The 26,103-nt window shown below is 38.5% G+C and overlaps 1 protein-coding gene and 1 long non-coding RNA gene across 29 annotated transcripts in view; one reads left to right on the top strand and one right to left on the bottom strand.

The window, feature by feature from the left end:
- The window catches only part of DLG2 (discs large MAGUK scaffold protein 2), a 961,231-nt gene that overhangs the window by 11,809 nt on the left and 923,319 nt on the right, over positions 1–26,103 (bottom strand). For 11 of the 28 annotated variants that reach the window (XM_071732357.1, XM_071732283.1, XM_071732195.1 and 8 more), the window contains 6 exons: positions 17,099–17,198; positions 13,105–13,146; positions 3,588–3,638; positions 2,723–2,824; positions 1,617–1,789; positions 877–986 (listed from right to left, as the gene is read on the bottom strand). In XM_071732357.1, coding sequence (XP_071588458.1) covers positions 877–986; positions 1,617–1,789; positions 2,723–2,824; positions 3,588–3,638; positions 13,105–13,146; positions 17,099–17,198 — 578 coding nt within the window. Of the gene's footprint in view, positions 1–876; positions 987–1,616; positions 1,790–2,722; positions 2,825–3,587; positions 3,639–13,104; positions 13,147–16,157; positions 16,204–17,098; positions 17,199–26,103 lie in introns of all 28 variants that reach the window. The other 17 variants (XM_071732867.1, XM_071732725.1, XM_071732910.1 and 14 more) reach the window with 3 other exon arrangements.
- Positions 635–17,106, top strand: LOC139791166 (uncharacterized). Its single transcript, XR_011723808.1, has 3 exons — positions 635–755; positions 16,073–16,445; positions 16,927–17,106. It is a non-coding gene; the product is annotated as an uncharacterized lncRNA (long non-coding RNA).

The following is a 26,103-nucleotide window of genomic DNA, read 5'->3' as shown; positions in this document are numbered from 1 at the left end:
AGACTTGGCTCAGGAAAGACACTTGCAGGATTTCTGTGACCCACCCAGTTAAGCAGTGCCACGTGCAATGACTGAGAATGGTTGTGCACATGGTCTCTAGTGTGTCACACTGGGCTGTATTTCCCTAAGCTTCCACTGAGAATGTCCAATGGAGCCAGAATAGAAATCAAGATGCAATAACATTATTGATAACCATCTCATGAAAGGAGGGAATAAGTAAGATTGATCTGATTTGCTCTTCACACACATACATTGCCTGCTTCTCAGAACCTTTTTCTCCTGTTATTGTACTTGAGGTGCTTAACTGTTCCCTGGATCTCAGTGTTTTTCTGAGCATTGATATCAGGTTGCCTGGTGACAGTATGGAGTCGTTGCCTTCTCTTTCCTTCTCTGAGTGTTGTGTTTGCCCCTCTCCAGTCCCATGGGTCCTTGCCTATCCTTTAACAGACCTTTAAGTAAAGGAAGGGCTGAGAAAGAGCCTGCAAATCTGACACAGGTTTACCTGCTGGTTCCAGAGGTCAGAACTGGAAGCCAGACAGCCCTGAGGCCAGACTCTAAATCCCAAGAGCACCCAAGGCTGGATAAGACAAGCACATGAGTCCTATGTGACCTTGCTGCACAGGTTGGAACAAGTACATCAAGCACTGCCAAGGAATCCTGCACAGCCCAGCAAATAAGCCCACATGTCCCATTGTGAAAAGTTCACAGGGATCTTTGGCTTGTTCCCTGAGATGCTGGGATGTACAGGATGACAGGTAAGGAGAGCATGTCATGATTACTAATTTTAAAGGACAGGCAAAACGTAGACTCAAGAGCTGTGTTATGCCACTTGAGACTGTACCCTGAAAATAAAAGCTTGAAGGAGTCTATACTTACATCAGAGGCTCCCATGATTTAGGTTTAATAAAGATTGCAATGGGATAGAGTTGTGCAACTTGTAGTCGTTTGATAGCATTTCCTGACACATCGAGTATACAGTGCTTGCCCTGTTGGAAACGGAGGAAGATTGGGTTTATTTTTGCAGTTTGCTGCACATCAGCCAAAAGACAAGAGGCAATTCTGTGATGCAGTGCCCTGAAACAGAGCCATTACTGGCACACCAGGGGAGGGGGACCCCAGGGCATGCCAGGGAAATGGGAAAAAACTTGTTTATTTTTGCTGGGATTAACTTTGGTGGGGGAAGAGGTTTTTCTGCAGAGATGAGGAAAATAAGTTCATTAGAGTAATAGGATGTCTACATTCTTACTGTTTAATTCAGATTTTGTTTGTGTCAGAGTCCCTGTGTGACCTGCAGCAAGTCATTTAATCTTTCTGTGCCTTGTTCTTTCATCTCTGTGAAAGTGAGATAAACTTATTTACCCATCTTACAGAGAGAGGGAAGAGGGAAGGCTGTTTTGGGGAGTACTTGAGGCATTGTGTTAGAATCCTGAATCAATGGCACTGCATCCAGGTACAGAAAGAATGTTGTTATTCAAAGTCCACTTGTGGAGTCTTTATAAAACTGATAAATACTAGGATGCCATTTTTCAGATATTTTATACTTTTTGCAGAAGAAACATGTCTGAGAGAATGTGGAAACAAAAAAATTGTGGACAATAAAATTATTATTAACCTACCCTTTCTGCCACGAATCTCACAGACTGGACACTAGTTCCATATAAATTATCGTTGTACTGTCCAGCTTCTATAAATTTGTGCTCTTGGATATCTTTTTCCATTTGTTCTCTTGAAATGACAAAATGATAATCTCTCCCATCCACTTCGTAGTCACGCTTTGGCCTTGTGGTATCTGCATGAAAGAGAGATCAAGAAGTCTATACAAACATTTAATGAAAAAAAAGCTGCAATTAAGGTTTGTTCAGTGAGCAATACTGGGTCTTCTGTAATGGTCCACATTTGGGAGAAGATCTTTGCCTACTACATATTGTTTTCAACAGAGTTATGACAATTAAGCTGTTTTTAAACCTTCTGATTTTACTTTAAAACAATACTTACAGGCTAATGTAAAATTAGAATTCCACTTCTGTTTTTAGCAGGATAACACATAAACCCCAAATACACAAATATAGATAATATAAATATATATAAAATATATAGAAGTTCCAGATTGTAAATCTAATCCTATTACAGTGATAAAATGAATTACAATCTCATCAATTTAATATCACTTTAATTATACAACTGATTCTGATCTCATCTCTAGCATTTTTATGCTGGTATATTTGCAGAGACAACAGTTTAAAATGAAGAGAGAGTGCAATAAACACTCAGCAAACTCTAATGATCCGAGATATAAACACACTGCTAAATCCAGGGTCCAATATTGCTTTCAGAGTAGACAGTCTAGATTTCATACAAATCACAGATTATTCTTTATTTTTATTGATGGATGCTGTGTTGAAAAATTTTGTATTTTACTGCTATTGCAAACTTTTATTTAAAAAACTACAGATTAATTAATCAATAAACTGAATTAGTGGCTAGAAGGCTGGTTAAAAAATGGTATTGCTTTTGAGGCAATTCTTATGAGAAATTCTTTTCCAACCTTCACAATAATTTCTGCTTGTTCCTTTCACCTTTTTTTGTCCATTGGAAAAATGGCTTTTGAGAAACTCAGCTACACACAGCTCAGAGATGCTGCATTCACAGCAATTCACTTAATGTGGGGCACCAAGGGATGCAGCTCATTCAGCTGCAGAACAAGGAGTAAAATCATACTCACGTGGTACACATGACCCAAACTTATCAGGGAATTCAGATATCAAATCATCGTTGATCCGATCTTTCATAGGACCCAGAATAATAACTGGCCTGGTGTAATTAACTGAATAACAGAGAGAAAGGCACATTTTGGTAATCTTACTGGCAATAACAGTAAATCTTCCCAAAAATGCACTAACCAGAGTTGCTGTTTTTATGTATGAAGTGAAAACTTAGGCATACATTTTATTGGTGAATAATTTATTTATAGACATGGATAAGGAAAATGAAGCCAATGCCACCCATTTTTCAGAGTTCAGAGCTCTATGTTGGTGTGTACACATATATTTAAAGAACTATGTGGAATTATATTTATTTGATATAGCTTAAGACGGGAACTATTGAATGCTTGCAAAGGGACTCTCATGAGGCAAGGAAAGGAGATTGTAGGATTTTTTCATCTCAGTTATATGACTGCATCTACCATTAAATCAGGTGGGTGTGCTCCCATTTTCAGTTGCCTTCCCATAGCTTCATCTGCCCTGTTTAGAGGCATATATCACACTAGAACGAAAATAACAAAGGCTTCCCATGTAGCAATATTGCAGTAAATCTGGAAAATCTTCATCAATATTTGGTAGACTGATTAATCCATGTATTAGTAAAGGCCATGGGGGCATGCTGGGGAGAGCCCTAAGAACATTAAGAAGTGGGGGCTGGCAAAGGAGACCCTCACATAATTTATTTTCTATGTGATAGACTGAGTGGCCTAAGAAAAGGAGCCACAGAAAAGCTGGGGCTGGCACAGCAAGGCTTACTGCTCAGTTGGCCCCAAAGTGTGAAATGAGAATATGAGGAACAGGGACAGAAAAGCTGATGGAACTTACTTTCCTGTCTGGTGACAGGTTCATAAGAAAGGATGCAGTCTTCTTGGCCTCCTGATGAGAGAAGAAAGAGGAGAGATTGAAGCTGACAAGATATATGTCAAGTACTAAAGCTTGATAAAACGCTTCACATAGAGACAGACTGGGTTCAACACTTCTCTCTGGTAATGCTCTCACCTGAACCATTCCAAAGTCCCCTCATAACTCTGAAGTCTGGAGACCCCATTTTAAAAATTCCCTTCCCTCCCCTTCCACGTTTCAATCCTCTTTGCTGAAATTGGGCTTTTTCAATGATGTGCAATAAGGATTAAGTTATTGATTTGATAGCAAGGCTGTTTACAAGGGTAGTGCAGAAATTTAAGATGCAATTCTTTCACTTGCCCAATTGTTAAGGCCCTAGCAAGTAGCTAGCAGAACAAATCCACAGGCTACCTAAACTGAACAATTTTTATCCTCAGAATACATATATTTTGGTTGATGGTCCTTTTGTGCATAACCTGCATAGTCTTGTTTATTCAAGCCTGATATCCAGCTGTGAGCTATTTTCTGGCCCTTATTCTTTCCCTGAAGACAAATCTCACAACATCATATTTTACACACTTAGCCCCTCTGCTTCTGTCAGAACACGATGATATTTAAAAGCAGAGAAATTTGCCATAAGAAATAAGTAGCACTATATGGACCACATCTTGGGTACAGGTGTACAGCCCCAAAGCATCACTGTTCTCTCTATCAGAGTGATAGAGGAGGGGTAAGTGGAATCTCTGACCTACTGCATGAATAATTTCAAATTTTTCTAGGTCATTGTCATATATTTGGTATCACATAAGGGCTCTGGCAGGTTCTAAATATGACTTAGGTTTAGCAAAGTTTAAAATTACGATTTTATTTTTACTCAGTTCAGGGCTTATCTCTGAGAATATCCACAGATGGGATTTTGCATATAATGTACATACTGATGAAAAAAGTGCCATAAGGAGTACCAGGGCCTCACAAAATAGACAGGATTGCCTTCATTCCATCTGCTTGCTCTCACATGAGTCTGTGCCAGATTATTCTGGTGGGCTCCTGCCAAACCAAAGTGTGCAAATACTGTGCTGCCTGACACCTGATGGACCATGTCAGTAGGATTTAGAGGGGGCTACACCTACCTCTGTAGTAGTCTGACTGATGTCTGAGTCTCTTTTGAGGCCCCATTAGCCATATTAACAAGATTTGTATTGTGTGCAATGCTTAGCTCCCAAGTAGGAGCTAAAATTCTGGGGTTTTTTTTGTTTTCAAGTCTTGAGCTGATTCCCACCCTGTGAATCTAATATGCTGATATATTTTGTGCTATATTATCTACACAGCTGAAAGAAATGTGTAAGCTTTTCAAGTAAAAATAATGTTGGAATTAAGGACAATGACAGAAAAAGCAAATTAAAAAAATTGCACTGATGTGTTAGGAGAGAGGGAGGACAGGGCTAACTCCATCCTAGCAATGGTGCTGAAGCAGCGAATGAGAATATATCTTTTTTAATAAAAGGAAGAAATTAGACAGCTTTTGAGGAGAAGGCAACATAACATATGAGGAGTATTGATAATGGATTTTCTTATTTATTTGCAGATGTTTGGTACCGTAATCACTCACTTAACTTTGGCTTTTTGCAACTTCAAATACCTAAAATTATTTCTACACTAGGTTTCATGCATCAGATGTATTAATTTACCTTAAATTTCTGGGGGAATTTTGTGGACTATATAAAACTCAGGATGCCACATTCCCGTGGAGGTGAAGCCATTCACTCTCCAGGCTGGACTAGCATCTCCTGCACTGCCTGCCCTCTATCCCCTGGGGCCAAGATGAAGCTTTTCAACAGCCTGGGAAAGTCAGTCTTGGGGCAGGCAATGAAGCCATCATGTATCATGCACATGGAGGGGAGCCTGTTTACCTGAATACAATCCTAAACTTGACAATATCCATTTCAATAGCTCAGAGGTCTGCAGGAAGGGATTTGTTTCAGCTAATGTCAGAAACCTGTACTAGGAGTGCCTGAGTCTGAGTTAGTTCTCAGGTAGCCTTTAGAGCCAATGGGTGCTTATAAGTAGGCAAGTGCCTATTCTAAGATATGAGTCACCTGACCTATTTTAGATGTCTGCTTGGGATGAGAGGAAGTCAGAAGGGTGAGTTTGTCTCCACGGGACCATAATGGCATTTACACAGCAAGCTCAGATGCAGACATCTGAATTTAAACAACAGAACTCCATGGAAGTAGCAGTGACAAAAGCAGCTGAAGGAAAATCATCAATAACTCCTGATACTACTGTTTAAAAATTTCTCTGTGGGCTAATATGTAGCTTTGGCACAGAATTATAACCAGCACAGATTTCACCTTTTGTTTTGCCTGGTCTCTGGTAGACACATCCACTTGCTAAAGCTGTTACATCCATGCTATTAGTGGGGGGATAAGCTTCAGAGACAAACAAGTCTCTTCTTTCACAGAAGTCTTATGAGACTGGGGTGAGAATGAAGACAAAAGAAAAACTCCAGCTCACTCAAACTGCGCTAAGACTTAAGCGGATGGAAAAGGTTGCAGCAAGTAAGGAGAAACTCTGAGTCTGATTGTGATACAGCTGCCTGAGTGAAGGCTCTTCAGCACTGAGCTTCAGACTCAACATGGAATGGGAGCACAGGGGAAAGCTGCACCATTTCCACTAATTTATTTTTCTGGAAAAGGGCTCAGGAAGCTCAAGTTTTTATGTGAATAAAATCCTTCCAAGTGCTGCCCATACAAAATCCTGGAAGTCCTCAGAGGCTAATACCATGTTAATTGTACCAGATGGTATTCTGTAAAGACCTCTACTCTGTAATGCATGATTTTGAAGTAGTCCATAAAGCAATCAGTATAATAAAGAGCTCTAGAGTCAATTAATAACCGGATCGCTATTACTGTGTGATGACTTCAAGGTGTGAAATTCAGTTATTTATCATTTGACTAAGTCTTGTTTGCCACCTGCATTAACAGCTTAATTAGTAAGGGTTAGCTATATTGATCTGGAAAATCTTTGTGAAATTGAAGAGACAAAATGAGGAAAAAGAAAAAGCCTTTTCTGTAGGATATTGGCATGGTGCCTTGTTATTCAGTGAAAATCCACCAGGCCAAAAAGAGAAGAAAATAAAAAAAAAATAAGAGAAGAAACAAAACTGAAGCTTACCTAAATGAAATATACTTTTTGAATAATACTATTGGAAGGCTGTTACCTTCCCAGGATTGCAATTGCTCTATTTCCCTTTGTTCGTGGTTTTCCTGTAGGTGATTTCATGGAATAACAGAATGGTTTGAGTTGGATGGGGCCTTGAACCTGTAGCCACTATAAACTGGGCAGAGAGATCCTGTGTAGTCAGAGGAGCTTCTCAGGAACTACTCGTTTAATCTTTTTAAAAGATTTTATAGTGTTTCAGAGGGGTAGACATAAAATGTTCTTAAAGTGTCTTTGTTTTTGTATTCTGATTAGATGGCAAAGAGCCTCCAAACCAGTTTCAGTGCAGACCTGGCATATATCAGGCATTTTTCATGTAACCCATAAAAAAAACCCCATGCCCTAATGCCTTGCCAGAACATCCAGAGCTCCCACAGTGCTGGTGCAACTGCACCTAACAAATCAGTGATGGTGTAAGAGAGATGCTGAGAGCTGCCAGGGTGGAGCCACCATGTAACCAGACACCCACTCTCATCAAGCACCTTCTGTGTTGGGGATCTACGGATTCTGGCATCCTGTTAATGGCTGTGAAGGAAAAAAAATCTGTAAAGTGATTCAAAGCAGTGAATAACAGGAACATAGTACTTCTGAAATTTATTATTTTACAAAAATCAAAGTGAATTTTTGGGGTCATAAAAATTTCTAGACTAATGGTTGTGGTTATCATCAATACACATAAAATAAATGTGGGTGAGATACTAATTTTATTTTGAGATCTTGCCTGGATTTTGTTTCTCAGTTGTATATTGAATAAAAGTAGCCTTATTTTTCTGTCATCATCCATTTAAATTTTGGGCTAATGTATGGATTATTTGAGCTGTAATTGCAGTGTCTTGGAGAAATCGGTTTCTTGTTTCATCTGCAGAGACTGCACTAGACAGATAATATCCTAGCCTATCTTTGGCTCAAAATCCCTTTCCTGGACCTATATTTCTCTAAGTAGAAACATGTTTTTTGGAAATATGTTGGTAACTATGAAAGACTAGAAATCCAATACATAAGAAGATCATCAGTAGTCTCAGAATCACCTTATGACTGAAAAGGTGGCCTATGCACACTGGATGTTTAAAATCAAGTTTGCAAGGGTGCAAAATGAAATTTTAATACTTGTGCCAATTTGAGTGTGCCTGACTAAAACAGTGACCCTTGAGCACTGTAAGTGCAAAACTGAGTGTTCAAATTAATTATTGGCTTAGCAGAATGATCTGGACTCCTTTATCTGTGTTCTGAGCCCCCAAATCTCATTACAAGAGTGACTTGGTGACAGAGGGTAAGAATTTTTGTTTCTAACAATTTTCCTTATTTTTAACTTTTAGTCATGTGTTGCCTCTCTAGATGATTGGTGCAATCACAACCAGTTATGTAATTAGGCTCCAGAGATGTGGTAATATGTGTGTAATTTTGGTGACAGCTGTAAAAACCTTTACTGAACTACATGTCAGAGCACTACAACACATATGCAGTAGAGAGGCTTGAAATTCATGGCCATTATGAAAATTATGTCTTGCAAAATACAAACTGATGAGTCCAGGCTAAAAAATATGTTCTTACAAGCTTGGTTTGAAAATGAAATCAGAACATTTTACACTCAGGAGCTCAAAATAAAATTTCAATCATGGTTTGATTAGCTGGTTCAGGGACAAGTCAAAGATGGTTGTGTGTCTTCTTATCACAAAAAGAATAACTTTACTTTCTGCTAGACCAGGACTTTTTATATCACTCTGCAAACTTGGGTTTAATTCTGAGAACAGATGCAAATCAGCTAAGATAGTTATAGCCTTCATATTAACATGGCCAGTGTGATGCAGCAGCAGCAGCTGTGGAGCAGCTCAGCCCCTCCTCAATTTTTAAGTTTTTCATAAAATTTGCTGTCAAATTTGCTTGTGGTTCCCCCTGAGATTAATAGAGCTGAAGATTCCTGTTGTGATAAAGAAAATCCCACTGTTGACTCCAGCTCTTTTGCAGACAGAGCTGTATTTTACAAAAATTGCAAAAATACAAACCCAGTATTGAGAGCACTGGCAGAAGAAATCAGGTTTACTACCTACAACAGCCATGTTGCTGAGAAGTGGTCAGTGAATTTTCTCTTGAGATCACATAGGAGGATTTCAATTACCTTACCATTTTGAAATTAAAATTATCTGGCTTTTGTAATGAAGATGGTTTTCAACCCCCACACCCAAGACATGAGCAATACTTCAGACAACTACTCTGATTATTAAGCATTATATTTTTCTAAATAAACATAGATGTATCAAAATACTCTTAGAAAAAGCCCAGCCCAAAGGTTTGTAACCTTTCTATTAATCACTGTCCTGGGAATGGTCTGGACAGCTCTCAGAAGCTTTCAATGTCACTTTGTGTGGTTGCACCCCTGGTTTGGAATGGTTCTAGGAATTATCAAGTAGTACAGGTTTTGGCACTAGCTACTTTTCACTAAATGCTTATAATAAGAAGCAAAAGTTAGAGAAACATGTTGAAACAATTGCCAGAGACTCACTAGAAAAAATGCGGAGCACATCACTCTAGACTCCAAGTGGCCTGTTCTTATTGGGAAAAATACGAAGTTTAGCAGGACAACATATGGCACATCCAGTCATTTCTTACCACACACTTTTCTTTGTGCTGGCCAAAGTGTGAATTGCTGATTTCACAGAATCACAGAATCAGGGAATCATTTAAGCTGGAAAAGACCCGTAAGATCATCAAGTCCAACCATTAACCCAGCACTGCCAAGTCCACCACTAAACCATGTCCCTAACCACCACATCTCCATGTCTTTTAAATGCATTCAGGGATGGTGACTGCATCAATGTCTTGGACAAGCTGTTCTAGTGCCTGACAAACCCTTAAGTGAATAAGTATTTCCTACTACCCAAGCTAAACCACCTCTGGCACAACTTGAGGATGTTTCCTGTCATCCTATCTCTTGTTATTTGGGAGAAGAGGCCAAACTCCACCTCACTTCATCCTCCTTTCATGAAGTTGTAAGGAGCAATAAGCTCACCCCTCAGACTCCTTTTCTCCAGGATAAACAACCCCAGTTCCTCCAACCTCTCCTCATAATGTGTTCTCCAGACTCTTCACCAGCACTGTTGCCCTTCTCTGAACTCTCTCCAGCAGCTCAATGTCCTTCTTCTAGTGAGGGGGCCAGAACTGAACACAATACTCAAGGTGCAGCCTCACCAGTGCTGAGTACAGGGGCACGATCACTTCCCTTCTGCTGGCCACACTGTTCCTGATACAAGTCAGGATGTGTTGGCCACCTGGGCACACCACTGGCTCATATTTAGCCAGATGTCAATCAACACCCCCAGGTCCTTTTCCTCCATCTGTCGTTCCAGCCACTCTTCCACAATTTCCCACAATTCAGAAAGCAGTAGGGCAGGGAATCCTGCTCATTTGCTGGGAAAACAGAAGGGAAAAGGGGCGTCAGGACTCAGACACATCACTATGCCAAAGTCTTGGGCTCTCCAGCAGTTTTCTATTTGCTCCTCATGAATTTTTTAGCTTCACTGTTTTTGTTTTTTTTTTTCCTCTTTGCATGAGGAAAGTGCACCCCATTTCACCAGTGCACTACAGCTCACTGAAGAACAGCTTTGCATCATAGCTGGGTGCAGATGGAGTTAAAAGCAGCTTGGTTCTTTGGCCATGACTGATGTTGGACCACATTCCCAGCAACCCACATGCAAATAAAAAGAGTAGAAATAATAACTGTGTGCTATCTTATTCTACCAGGAATGAGCTTTACCCTGAGCACCTGTTATTTTTTTCCCTTTCATTAGTAATAAATGAATTAGAAGGCAATGAGAAATATGTCTTTAGGAAATGTTCACAGACTAGTTCTGGTAATTACTCTTCCCACATGAGGAATATTGATAGGCTTCTACTGTGCAGTGTACTCTCAACAGTCCCACAAAATCAGAGCAGCAGTGAAATAAAACAATTTTATAAGGCTTCATCTCTTTTATCTCCATGCTCTCACAATTTTTTGACTTCTCTCTCTCACCACCCACCTCTCACTCTCCTGTCTGATTCCTCTCTCTTTCTGAGTCAGAATTTTTCTAGGGGAGACTTGCTGCAATGAGCTGAGTGATGGGACCTAGTGTTTATCTATAGTAGGCTGGAGATCCAGAGAGCAACCAGCTTGACTGAGGAGAGCATTAAGTTCCCACAGGGGATATGCTGATATGCCATGGCCATGTAGTAACTGAACATGCAGCCAGGTATCAGATACACTGTCATGGCCATCTGAAACTAATCTCCAGCTGGTAACCAAAGTTGCTCGTAGCCCATGGTCATTCTTTCAAATGTCATGTTAGCACACATCAATGAATCCTTAGTAAGTAAAATTGGTCACTCTGGGCACCAGGTCCTGGGTTTTAAAGCCACTTTGATTTATCATAACCTAAGATTGGCTTGTTCTGCTGCTAAATGGCACAGCTCTGCCACGGGCAGAGGAGGAAGCCCTGCCTGCATCTTCAGTATGCAGCAGCTGTGGGACATACCAGTGATGTTTGGGGACCTTCAGCCAACAGGATGTAGGCTGGATGCTGCTGGGGTGAGACAGGAGCTTGCCCAGATGGAAACCACTCTAGAAAGAGAGTGCCTGCTATGGGCAGTTGTTCCCCTGACAGTGCTTTTTCTTCCAAGTATGTCCCAACTAGCTTGCCCAATTTTTTTCTATGCCCTTTATTGCACCTGAAGACATCCAGAATCACAGAATCACAGAATGTCAGGGGTTGGAAGGGACCTTGAAGGATCATTGAGTCCAACTCCCCTGCCAGAGCAGGATCACCTAATGTACCTCAAGCCATTGCACAGCCAATGAGGAACTGGCTTCCTGGCCTGTCCTATGATGAAATTTGGGAACCAGCTTCTGTGGATCTGCCCCAGATGTTTGGCTGCAACTGGGAACCCCTTTTAAGACTGCTGTTTGGGTCAGTTCATCAGACATGGGATATGCTCAGCCACCAGCCTTGATTCTCCTCTGAGCTTTTACCCTGAGCTCGCCCTGAAATACACCAGGAGGAGATTTGACTCATACAAGCTTTTAAAAATTTAACCTATTGACTCATTCCTGACTGTGAAGTCAGTCTGGGGGAAGAGCATCTTATATTTCAAACATAAAATCCTCCTCTTCACCTCCATAGAGGACAAATTAAAAATAAAGTGGTTCAGAGCTGGATCTTGGCAGTTCAAGTGCCCCTACTGTTTTCTTGTGACTCTGGCAATTGTTTTCCAAGGAAAACTTTGCAGTACAAGAGAATACAAACTATTTTACCATTTCTGAATTGCTTAATATTAGCTGTTTTACTGAAACAAACCAGTGCTTATTAACAGAGTTCAACCACTATGCACTAGTTTAAGACTAAAAGGAATATGAGGTATGATACCAGTGATTACCTGAATGTGTGCGGGTGCTTAGCACAAGTGCTGAGTGACTGGTGGAAAACTTGATTTGCTAGGCAAATGGCTTGAAAAAATTAAACAACTGGGTGATTTAGTAAGCAAGCTATAATTTCAGCTACCTTTTATTACATTTTGAGTTACTTATAAAATGCCTTAGCTTTTGGATTTTCAACACTTCCGGAAAAATAGTTATATTGGTTAAATGTTTGGGTGCTGCTAACAATTACCCAGAACTTCCAATCTGCTTCTTGGCTGTATGACCACATGGAGTCTACTATTCCAACCAAATCAGGTTGTAGGGCTGGGGCCTCCACTTGCAGAGAATCAGTGACGTTCAATAGCAGTGCATAGGGTCTATCTTACCTTTTTTCTGAAGGCTTCAATATGTATTAGGAGATCTATACTGCCAGGATGAAGGGCTTAACAAAATTTCTGGGACTATTTCTTAGCCTTTCATGTATGCATACAGAAATGCAAGTAAAAATTGTGACCTTGTGATGACTTCTAAATCCTCTCCTATAATTTTGCTGTTAAAAGATCATCAAGAAACTGCCCCCCTTTCTGCTGTAATACACTTTTTGTTGTTAAACAAAATAATCTTTACTTTCACAGGCTACTCAAAGCCAGGCTTGGTTTTATGTCCCAGAATACATCCCAAAAAACAACCTTCCTCCCTTCTCTTACAAAGGTTGCCAGTTTTCTTTTATAGCTGTGCACTCAAGATATGGTTGTAAATTTGAATTCCAAGCCATTTGCTTCAAACGTCCTTTTAACATTAACAAAAGAGTAGCAAGGAGAGAAATAAAATAAAAGAAACAAACAGAACAAGCAATGCAAAATAAAAGGACTAATGAAAGCAGTAACTTACTGTAGCTACTTTCACTATCGCTGGCATTAGAAGAAACATGTTCTGCAAGAACAGTACAGCAAATTAAAGTACAAAACCAAGCACCACAGAACTGCAGAAACTTAAAAGAACTGCCACAATCATGCAAAGGTAGTTGTGCAGAGAGGAAATAACAGTGCAGTGACATCACCTGAAAACTCTCAGTTAATTTACACAGGTAAGATGAAAGCTTTATCTCTTGTGGCATTTTGGAAAGAGACTGTATTAGCTAGTGACGTGTCATAGCAAAGCCGTGTCTTTTATTGCAGAGCCATTCAATAACATTTCAGATGATTTAATTTCAAAGCATATTATGGCCCACTTGCATCTCACTGGACATCTTGAACATTTTCATGAAAGCTGAGTATCTGCTCAAATTGTTCTGCACTATCAGTAACGTGCAGCATTAACACATTGCAACTGCTCCTGCTAAACTTCCAACCTGTGCTTATTGTTAATCATTGTGCACTATCCTAAAAGGTTGACAAATTAATATGAAAATGGTTATATCTAATACTGTAACTGTATCTATTTTTCCCTGTCCAAAAAGGAGACAAAACCAATGATAAATCTAAGAAAAAAAAAGTAAGAAATCTTTTTCCAGACATATTCATGCCTCAGAATTTGACCTAGAGTATGAAAACCTTTAGCAGGCCAATCTGTATGGGTGAATCGGAATACAAGAACTATCATGATGGTTCAGACTTCTGTTTTGGCAAGTCTAGTGACCTGTTTCTATTATTATTTTATTTCAAGGAAAGTGCAGTCTACATCATGCGAAGTTGCTATTCCCAAACTGTAGTCAGCAGACTGTTTATCATCAGTGAAACCATGCCAAATGGTCTCCAGGAGGTTTGTGGAATGAACTTAAGCAGTGGTTTTAGTAGTGCCTCCAGTAGAAATGTTGATTGCTTTGCACTTGAAAGATTGTTTGACAGTTGAAACTTTCCAGCTGGTCCAGGACATTTAGACACTAATGATATAATGGCTATTGAATGGGGAGCCACCCTGGGTTAACAAGATGCAGGGGTCAAACATCCAGTGGGTACAGATAAGTCAGCTTCTGACAGGAGCCAAAATTGGTCCCGCATTTGTCATTAAACCAATGGGCAGATTAGGCTGTGGGTGACCCACAGCACTCACCTGCAACTGTCTCTAAACATTCCCAGTGCAAGAAGGAACTCATAAAACCCAAGAATCCCCTAGGATGAACCTAGAGTAGACCATGGCATGGATATAATGAAGTGTGACTATGGAAACAGCACCAAGATCCCCTCTTCTCTGCAACGTGCTGCATTTCCCTCACTTACCAATTTGATACCTTAGGGTTCATAGAGCGGAACTTACTGGGTTCCTGGAGTAGCTTAAATGAGAGGGGATGATATCTGATAAAAATATTAATGTAGCAATTTTGATCTTGGGCTTAGTAAGAAGCTTAAAAAAATTAAACTTCCAATTTAAAGAAAACAGTATATTTATTCTCAAACATTTTAAAACAAGTTGACAAGGGTAATCTCTAACTAATATGCTACCCAGGACCCTGTAGTACTTCACTAGAAAAGAAAAAAATATCCTTCGTAGTAGGAATTGTCATTAAAAAGCTTACTTGAGTCAGATGTTAGTGAACTTTGGATGGGTGTGAATGTCTAGAGGTGTGTCAACAATTGAAAGTGAGGTGCAATATTAATAGAGAAACTAGAGCCTTTATATTACCTCTGAGCTTCCTTTCCCTTAGCAATTTGTAGAATTCAGTTATCTACTTTCATGTGGTTGGATGTTATGGACATTTGTCTTTCTGAGGATGGATATATTCAGGAGGGTTATCAGATCAGAAGATTTTTACTTATCTGCAGCAGGAAAGGATCTGCATTTGTTGCTAAAGAGCTGCTCTGACACTTGAAGCAGCAGATTATTAAAATTCAGGTGGCTGCAACAATTGCTATCACTGACAAAACTAGTCTTGCAGAACTGTTCTTCGTACGAGAGATGAAGCTTTCATCTTTGAATTGTGAGCTGCTGTATGGCTTAAAGTTAAACCAATAAAAATGTCCCTTCAACAAATCAGTCAAAACCAGAATAGCCTCTAAAACTGTGCAAATGGATGTGCATTGCTGCAATCAAACAGGACATACAAATAGTAGGTGATGCAGTGTTAACGTTCACACACATTTTTCTCCAATAACTTGGTGTTTAAGACAAAAAGAGTAAGAACCAAGGAAGCAGCAGCCAAACACATGCAAGTAGCATTTTGCTTAATTTATTTAGCTCTGGATACGGAATATAATGAATCTATTTATACTGAAAGCAGCTGCAAATATTCCACTCCATACAATTTTTTACTCTAACTTTTCAGGAAGCAAAATTTTTTCTGAACAATTATCTGACACATTACACATTCTGCAATTCCAAGTCTTGAGACAGGATTGCTGCATCAGAGAAGAGATTATTAGGGTTGAACGAAGAGAATGGGTTTCTAATGGTGAAATGAGTCCAAAATTAGTTTTGGGGAAGGTGTGGTCTTCTCTAGCCTGCAAATAACTTCTTCCATTAATAACAAATACTAATCTAAAATCCAGCAAAGTAACAAACACTCCCATGCAAAAAGCTAAAAATGCAGAAGCAACAGTGCAAAATAATTTTCTATTGATCTCCTCAGGCTGTGATCAAGTTAAAATGTTTAACTTTCCCTTGAGATGGGGCAGGAGGGATTGTTGCTGAAAAGAATGGTCTAGGCAGCAAAATGGGATCTAGGTATGCTAGTCTACAGAACTGCCAGGATGGGAACAATAACATACTGTCAGAAACGAAAGGTGTTATTACAAAAGAAGTGAAAGTGTCTGCTTGATACACTGTATGTTATTTAATATCATCATGCAGAACAAAACGATTGAAACATTTTTAATGCATTCACAGCTGGGTAACAAATAAAACTCTGTCTTGTGCATGCTAGGAGTGGAGGGTCCTCAGAGAAGGAACAGAAGCCAAAACAAAACAAAACAAAAAAAGATTTACAGTGACCATTCCTGGGAACTTACTCAGAGTCTTTGTTCCATAACCGTCGTCACCTAATCCGGGGATGTCCTGCACGGAAGTCCCCAGAGAGAGCAATGAGAAAGGAAGAACAGCCGCAGAAGAGGAAGGAAGAAGTCAGTGGAGTTGAAATGGATACTACCATGACTGACCATGTAGATTGAGCAATCTGGATCCCTGCTTTTTCTTTCTGGAACAAATTGAACCCCATATTCTAGGGGAATGCAGCCAATGGAAGAGGCAGTGACCATAATATATGGCTTTTGGAGCTGTGAGGATGAAGGGACAGCCAGGTAAATAAAAATTCAGAATTCACCCGATAAATTTAGGAGAGAATTATTAAGAAAAAAAATGAATATTTGGGCTGGGATCCAGCATATAATTTTAACAATGCTGGGTTGGGTCTCTATACAATTTATGCAGCAATAAATGCCCGTGGAGGTACACACTCCAATACCTGGCTTACTTTAAGCTGTTAGCATGAATGCTTCATTTATCTTTTATGCTTTCAGTGAAGCTTCCCATGCCAATCAACTTGGAGAATGTGAAAGGCAAAAAGAAAAGATTAGAGCAGACCTTTTAAAAGTTAATAATTTAGTTCAGTATTGTGAAAGTAATCACATTTGCATTATTTTGAAACACTTCTGATAAGAGAATATTTAATCAGAGACACATCTGGATTTATGGCAAGTGCCCCAACAACACTGAGGAACCACATTTGCTCATTGAAAAAATAAGGTCACTGTTTAATTAGTCTTTAAATGTTATTTCCAGGGAAGGAAGGACCAGCTGGATCCAAACTGCAGTCACACATTGGTCACAGTAGTAATACCTCTCCTGCCTGCCTACGACAGAAATTTGCCTAGATGTGTGGGATACTGGTGTCATGCGTGTCACCCATTTTTTGTGCTGCTGCATGTGACATTGGCTCCAAGAGGTTACTTACGTTCTGGATCACTTGTTTCCTGCTCACTCTGCTCCTTGCTCTTGTAGAATGGGAATTTTCGTGAAAAGATGAAGTTCTTTTTACGCTTGTCATTGAATGACTGTGAAGGAGAAAAGGCATGGGGCAAAAACAGGGACGTCTAATTGTTGTCACACTCATGCTGACAAAACAACTAGTTTGTAAAAGTGGAGAGAACTGTAGTGACTCAAATCAGCCTAAACCAAGTGGCTGCAAAAAATCAGAGCTGGTTGTCATGAGGGCTGCAGGTGGAAGGCAAAGCCCATGGAGACTGGATCAATTTGATTACAGAGGTCCCAAATCACAACCTCCAGCTCGTTATTTGGAAACTGTTGTGTTTGGCCTCTTCTGATAAAGGGCTACAGATGACTCAGCATGCTTTGAGATCAAGCTACTTGTCTTTAATCATAGCAGCCTGCGCACAGAATTAATTAATTGGCTGAAAAAGAATAGGCTGTAAAGCAGAAAGCAGAAGCCTTTGATTTACTTGTAGTAGGTATGTGAATTCAGCATGTTCCCAATTAAAATAATTTTTTTCCCCCTCTGGTAAATGCTGCTGATTTCACAGTGCTTTATTATGTCTTTTAATCTACAACTTTTCGTGTGTTTTAATGTTGGGTTTTTTTGTTTGTTTTTTTGGTTTTTTTGGTAATAATTAAAAAAAAACAGCACTTCATTTTACTTTATACATATTTATTTACTCATCAGGTTCCTCTGGATATTCTTTTAGTTTTATGTGATTTAGAGGTGGCATTCTCCTGATCATCAGTATTTCTTTGCAAGTTGAGCCACATATATTGCTTTAACTCTTCAAATAGGGAATTAATATAGAAGAAATCGTGTTTTTTTACATGATAAGGTCTTACACTTCAAAGACAGTACCAAGAGCTTATAGCTCTGTACTGTGTAAAAGCAGGATACACCCACTTGGGACAGGTATTTCAGATAATAAATTAGGAATTAGGGTCCCTATAGAGTCAATTGGGAGAAGGTGGCTTTTTCTGAGGGCACCTCTGCAGAGTTGCAGATCAGTGCTTATCTGATCTGTGTTCTCCATTGATGTCCCACACCATTTTCTATATTGAACATAAGCAATGCCCAGACACAGGACTTTGCAAGTGATCACATCCTAAAGAACAGAGGCCTTCTCCACTCATTTAAAGGACCAGTCATCTCCTGTCTTCATCATGGCCCATATGAAGTATAACAAGTATTTAACTTTAATTCTGAAGTGGAATAAATCTAGAAGTTCATAGTATAATCAATTTTCTTCCACTTCAGAAGCACAGCATAAAATGTGGCTTAGAATATGTATTTCAGAAAGATGTGTAGGTACATACTGAAAACCTCTATTAACGTAGTTGTCTACTTGTGTCACGAAAGTTTCATGCCACTTTTACATTTCAAGCATATTTAAAATTCAGTAACGGAAAAAAAGGAAAAAAAAAAATGCACATGTAGAATAAATGATCTCTCTGAGTATGTAAACATTCAATGTGAAATTAATGTGGAGGTCATGCACAAACAATCCAGACAACATGCAATTTCAAAAGAAAGCAAAAATGAAAGAAAGCCAGAGGAAAAAAAAACTGCTCATGAAGGATTAAAGTAATCTGTGGATAAAAAGAGGACTGACACGTACATTACATCACTTTAATGACCTAAAGGATATAATTAAATTAAAATGTGTTTCCTGTGATAATTTCTTTTATTGTTCCAAAAAGAGGAATGTAGCATGTTAACATTTCCCATTGTGAAAATGTTGTCACTATTCAGCTGAATACGAAATAGTAGTACTATAGGCATTGCACTTTAAAAGGGAAAATATATGTATACACAATGGCACCTCAACAACCAAAGAGGTTTTAAAATGAAAAACGCTTCATTACCAATGACATTTCACTTAGGAATTAAAGAATGTTATAAAATTTATAAATTATTAAGTTGTTTTTCACAGAGATTATGCAATAAATAACACTTATAAGTACCCATTTTCAATTTTTTCCCCAACACTCTAGAGCAAAAATTCAGAAATTCCATTTTCACCAGAAAAACATGCATTTTTTCCAAACTTATTAATAATCTAATAGTTATTCCAAATTAGACAGGTATAATATAGTGTTCTTTAAACTTTTTCTTCTTTTGCAATTTCAAGTACTGGGTTTCCTCTTTAAGAAGATATTATACCACTTCAATTTGGACAATCAAAATCTGGAAATTCTTAGCAGGTGACTATTATGTACAGCTGTGACACTGCATTTCCACCAGTAAAAGTCTTGCTCCTAAAATAAAGCTGACTCAGTTTATTAATATCCATAAGCAAATGTGTTTATGCGTGTGTTAATATTGTTATATGTTCACCAGTGTGTATATTTATGTAATGATCATATATACACTACCACAGTGTAGTCACAGGGTTTGTATTTAAAATAGCAAAACATCAAAAAAATATTATAAAACACTACAATGGGTCTGATCTTGCAAAGTTATAGAAATAATTAGTCCTCAGTATTTACCAAGGGAATACCAAGTATCTATTTTCTTGTACATTATGTGCATGTTGCTCTTCAAGAAGCCAAAGACAGGAGCCTTGATTTCGGTTTTGTATCCAATATAAATGTGATCAAAATCAGGCTGATGCTCTCCATCTTAAGGATATGAAATCCTGCAGACACTCAGCAAAATGGTTCTTATAGGTACCAAGATATGTATCTCTAAAGCATAGAGATAAGGGGGTTGGCAAAGAGAGGAGAAAATCATACAGCATAAAGCCATGTTTTTATTGGGCATGCTGTATTAATTCCAGATTTTGTTCTGCTGGTGGACAAGTAGAGACCAAAATTGGACATTTTTTTTTTTTTAAAGAAAGGATTATGTGTGTGAGGAATGGTGGTAAGGTTAAACTGCAAAATTTAGTTATTTGTTTATGAGGGATTTAATTTCTACAAAGTGGAAAGTTTTGAGACTTATGGCAAGTTTTTGGAGGGGCTTCCTATGCTGCTGGAGAGCTGTGAAGTAGCTGTAGGACAAATGAGAGAGGTATGTGCCCACGTCTCTCAGCCCAATGCAAAAGCTGCATGCAACTAAAATTGAAATTGTGCTGTCAAGCCTAGACTTGATTCAACGGTATTTATGCAGGCAGAGTTTCTGAAAGTCAGTGAAAAAGTGCCTGCAAATGGATTCCTGTATAAGTTGCAATTTCTTTACCATGAGTAATGTAAAACCCTAGAATGGCAAATAACTTGGGCATTTCAGCCCCAGTGAAAGCCCAGTACAGTAGATTACTTTTATACCTCACTGCAATCACTCCTCTCAGTCTACCAGTGACCTAGGAAATGGCAATAGCAGGGACTTTATATAGACAAGTGCTAAGACTAAAAAGCAAATGAAATTTTTAAGTGCTGTTTGACAACTGAACAGTAAGGTCATTCTTTATAACATTTGAACTGTGATGAAAAAGACTTTATTTGCAGATTAAAAGAAGAGAAAAACTTCCACCAGTGTGCTGGCTTGTTCTTGTTTGAGAGCATTTAAGCACAGACTGTGTTTTGAAGAAGCCAGAAACAAATTGTGATGTTCACACTTGCTTGACCAAACATCTCCAGATCTCCCTGATTCTAAAGCCTGGCTTAGACACACCACCTTTGCTCAGTTGTGACAGACATTAAGATATTGTGTGTTTCTCCTTTATAAGAACTCCCATTGGTACTTTTTTTTTTTGTATTTGGTATCGTTTTTGTATTCTACACATTTTCCTTTAGGTGCAGCAGCCTCGTAAACATTCATTATCAGCTAATAGGATAGTGGTTTTCTAAAGGAATTTTTCACGTAAAAATTGAATAAACAATGCACTTTCAAAATTTGCTTTACAGAGGTAAATATCACAAAGAGCAGTGCATCAGTAATCTGAGAGTTGTACCATACTGCAATAGGCAATTATCTCATTGCTCATTTTAATCTTATTCTCATTATTTTTCCCCAATGTAGCTGATCCAGACCATACCGTTTAGTGCAAATGGGCTCCTGGTAGAGGCTGTCCCCTTTAAGCTTTGCAGAAGAGTTAGTTATGCCAGGGAAAGATTTCTTTTGATCCTCTAAAAGCAGCTGTATCTTCCAAAAGCTACTAAACTCCCAAATATATAGGAAATACTTTATTTTGCTGTTTCATTCAACCACTTCTAATCCCCAATTGTGAGCTGGGGACAAGTGCTCTGGGATCACCTAAGAAAAAAACCCATTTCAGAGCACTGGCTGTGAAATTCTTTTAGAGAGGGTGTAGGTGAATTTCATTTAGCATATATTTTAGGCAGTTTTGAGCAAAGCTTTCGTTTAGTTTTCATGTTACAAGATTATCTGTATCAGTCTTGTTCTAAGACTAGTTTAGCAGTGTATATGAATTAATTAATTTTGCTGCTTCTCAATTACCATGGGTTTGTTTGTTTTTTTTTTAATTTTTTTTTTTGTTATTTAATGTCATTACTATTACATCACTACAGTCCTTTTATCTATATTTAACTAACACTTCTTGTATTAGGAATATTCTTTCACTCGGAGCACTGACTTTAATAAAGGTTTGAGCATTCAAATGCTGTCACATCTCTACATGTTAAACCTCTCCCATCACACTGAACACTCACACTGACAACAGGAAGAAAAGTTTTGAACTATAGCAGATGCTCAGTGTCAGTTCTTCTTTCAAACATATATAATCACCTCTCTGTTTTATAGTGGGCTTTTTCACTTAGCAATCTGAAATGCATGGTGAAGTCTACAGAACAAAATTTTGAAGTCAGTCCTGTACACTTGCTTTATGTGAAAACTGATTTTGCAGTTAGCATGGCAGTGGGCTCTGGGGGTCAAACCACACTTCAGAATCTTCTGCCTCATCGTTCCACCTGCAGTACTGGGACCACAGCATTGTCCTCTTTACAGGCACTTTGTGGGGACTAGGAAAACACCATGACCTGGTAGATTCCATAGTTGAGGCCATGATAGTTTCTTTTATTAAGATACTGGCATATGCTGAGGTTAAGTTTCATGAAGAAAGCCAATGCTACTGAGCCATTCTTGCTTTTCTGGTGGAATCGCAAACCTGGCCATGGACTGGATTCACACACACAGAAACCTCCTGATGACATCTGTGCAGACATGCAGAGGAAACTAAGGAAGAAACTAAGAAGCTTTTAAAGGCAAAATTTAGCCTGGTGTATAGTGACCATGCAGATTATTTTTAAGACATATACCTTTCACTAGCAGTTTGCCTGCACAGTTATAGGCTGGCAAGCAACCCTTGACAACCTTTTGTCTTTTTAGGAGATGCAAGAGGAAGGGTGTCCAGATGGGGTAAGTTCAGCCTTAAATTCAGTAAAATAGTGCAGGAATTTTGGAGGGGAAAAAAAAGAATGCTGGCCTACACTCATGCCGTATTGAATTTTTGCACCATCATCTATTTTGATAAGTGAGAACAAAGTTTGTATGAGAAGAAGCTGAGATGAAGATTATTCTGCTTAGTCTTTCCATTAAGTTGCAGTGAGATTTGGAGCTTGGAAATCTAAAAATTGCAAACCTTTTAAAAAACTCCATTTTTTTCAGTTACTACCAACAAGGGTAGTGTTGTTCAGTATTCATAAATATGAAATTATATTAATTTTTTTAAAGACTTATTTACTGCCACTTGTCTGTCAGCAATTAAATTCTAATTCCCAAGAAAATAACAGTTAAACCCATCACAAACTGCCTGAGGAACAGAAAGACTTACAGACTTTTTAAGAAAGGATGTAAAAGCAGTATTTCCAATTCTGCAAACATGTATTTAACGGTACAAGGTAAAAAGCAAGTACTCATCTGTGCTAATTTACATTACATCTTTGTTGGCAGGGTTGAAACGCCAACATAAAAACCTTGTGTACTTGGCAGCTAAGGTAATTTAGAAGTATCTGAAGGTTGTAAACAAAAAGGGTGGGAAGGATTTTTTCAAGCAGCAACATTGAAATTAATTGTGTGAAAATAAGAAAGAAGAAAGCTCCTTGACAGTGAAATCAATTTGGATGTAGAATAATGTGCCCCAAGAGAAGTGGAAAAGCCTTGGTCATTTTTCACATTTAAAACAGATCTGCTAAGCTTAAGTACTATAGGGAACAACACCACAGTGCTGGGAGAGAAGGGGGTGGTGAAGGGAAAAGAGCTGAACAGAAAACCTCTCCTCTAACATCTGTGTTTCCGTGGTGTGGTGCTGCCAGATCCAACACTGCAGAGTTGTGCTGGGCTCCAGCATGGGCTTTCACCTAACTGGGCTCACTACAGTAATTTGGGCAGTGGGAAAGTCTCCCTCTCCTTTCTCAAGGCTGTCTCTGCATCTAGAAAGTGTATTAGATGATTGGCAAAGTTGTCTTAAATCATGCTCTACTCTTTAAATTTTTTTTTCCAAAAAGTAACTGTTCCTGCGTGAGCTGATGTATGCCATCAGCTGTCAATCCTGCTAGTGCATCTTTGTGCACGTGAACATATCTCAGCATCCTGTGTGCAACAATGATGATGAAAGAGCCTCAGAAATCAACAATATCATTATTACTCTTATCTTGTGAAGTAGCTGTAGAGAAAGATTTGCAGTACCCACATACCTTCAAACTATTAAGTGGAAGATAACGGGAATGCACTTTTCTTCTGAGCTGCTCTTTTGAGTTAAAGGAAGAGAGTTTGCACTCACAGGTGCAGCAGGCAAAGATCTGGCTCAGGAGACAGTGAGGCTCACACCAGGCTCAAGGTTTTCATTTAAAACATTGATTTATTTATGCATTACAGCTAAAATGCTAAAACATAAAGGCATGGGGAAATAAACAAACAAAAAGTCAGCCTTTAACAGACTCTCCAGAGGTTTGTGTAGGAGGTTAAGTTCCCACATCTTCCAGTAATGTCCCTCACACTACCAGTCTCACAGATGGGGACATCAAATTAGATGGACTTTGCCTTTGATTCAGGTTGGCAGTTCCTGTGTCCCTGCAACTTCCCTGTGAGTCACAAAGCCAATCAAACATGAACTGCCTAAATTTGAGTGAGCCAAAAATAAGGATGTGAATTATAGAGACTGTATCATCTTGATGAATGTTACCATGTAACTCCACTCTTGTGGAGCTTTGTGTGAAATCTTACTAGAAGAAAACTGTTTAGTTTCTAATTTTTGACAACACCTATTGCCAATACTAACTATATTTCTTTTCAAAGAAGAGTCAAGTAACTATGACACCTATACATACATGCAAATTTCCTACAATTTAATTCAGGGCATTAGACAACGAGTTATAAAAACAGCACTTGCATGAATTTAAATTTAGAACAAAATTCTGGAACAGAAGCTGGAACAGCTTAGAAGAAAAGTAATTAACTCTCAAATGTAAACTTGGGTGTTCTACCTGTGCTAGCAAATTCTCAATGTTTTATGTTTAATCTGTGATGAATTACACTACGTATCTGTATGCTGGTGACTCTTAAACAGTTTCCCTACCTAAGCAGGGATGACACACAGTTATTATGGAATAGAAAACACTGCTACCATAGTCCCTAATATTACGGCCACCTAGGAAGCAATATTATATTAATAAATAAACTCCACACAATTATCAGACTGAAAAAACTGGAAAATTTGTAAAATACATGCATTTAAATTAGTTGTTATCTGAAAAAATTACTCCACCATTATTTTGACTGACAAGCTGCCAATAGGCAAAATTATTTTTCATCACTGGGATCAAATTGAACCCCCAGATCCTTTATTTATCACATTTGCTACTCTATTTGATTATGACTATAAATTACAGATATACAGAATTTGTACTTTTATAATAAGTAATATATGTAATATATATAATGCATATGTAATAGGCAATATTATATAATATTGCAATATAATGCAAATTATTATTTTTTTTTAACAGGAAAAGAAACAAAAAAATTTTTAATTTAGTATTTTTTAATGTGAAAGAAAAATTTCCAGTGGATTTATAATAAAATATAAAAATATATTTCTTTGCTTCACCTGAGTAAAAGTCTCAAATTTGACTTGACAGTATGTTTCACAATTTCTAGAACTGTTCTACCACTTTAAAAAAACAGATTCCTTAAGGCATGCCAGTACCCTGCTAGAGTCAACAGTGCTTGTGTGGAATAAATTAAAATTGATACCTGTTTTCTTTTGCATTCTACGGAGACCTAGAGCCAACAGGCATTATTATTAAATTATTGCATGCCTTTGTGGTGTGTCTCAAGATAACCTGGAGCAACGAGACAATGTACAGTTAAATTTTCTTGGCTATGCTCTGTTTTATCAACTGAATTTCATTTGATGAGTTCAGCACATGACTGAACTAGAAGCTGATGGCAGCAGTATTTCTGATGTACCTTGCAGTAATGCTGAGAGAAATGTGTTCAGCTCACGGAAATGGTCAGGGCAGCCCAATAATATGTGCTCAGGTCAAAACAGAAAAACAGGTGTACAGCCAAAGTCCATTTCTGGGCACTAGCTCCAGCTGTCTTAAAATATGAAGACAAGCCTGTAGAGGATGTGAAAATGCATGAAAGAGCAAGAACAGCTGGGCAAATGAGACCCAGCTTTTCCTCTGTCATGGGGAGAAGACATCACCTCCGTGATGCTGGCTGCACTGGCAGGAATGATGCTGAGATCTGATTCTTCCATGACACCCAATGCAACTCCCACTTCTGAGGTCTTGTAGCTTTTTCCAGAACTTAAAATTTCTCCAAAGAGAAAATGAGAAGCAAGAGAGCATGTGGCAACACAGCTAGATGGAAATGAGCAATTTATTTCTCCCTCTTGTGCTGGGCAGTTTCACAACAAAGCTCAGGAGAATATCTTCAGAGCTACCAATACCCCATTGCCAATAAAAAGTCCTTGTGCAGAAAAGATTTCTAATCAGTAAATTGATTTTTTTTTTTAACCTTCTTATAAAGACCTATCTATAAGAATGACTCGGTGA

This window comes from Heliangelus exortis, chromosome 1 (assembly GCF_036169615.1).
Source record: "Heliangelus exortis chromosome 1, bHelExo1.hap1, whole genome shotgun sequence".
NCBI classification, from domain to species: domain Eukaryota; kingdom Metazoa; phylum Chordata; class Aves; order Apodiformes; family Trochilidae; genus Heliangelus; species Heliangelus exortis.
This window is presented reverse-complemented; position numbering and strand designations above follow the sequence as displayed.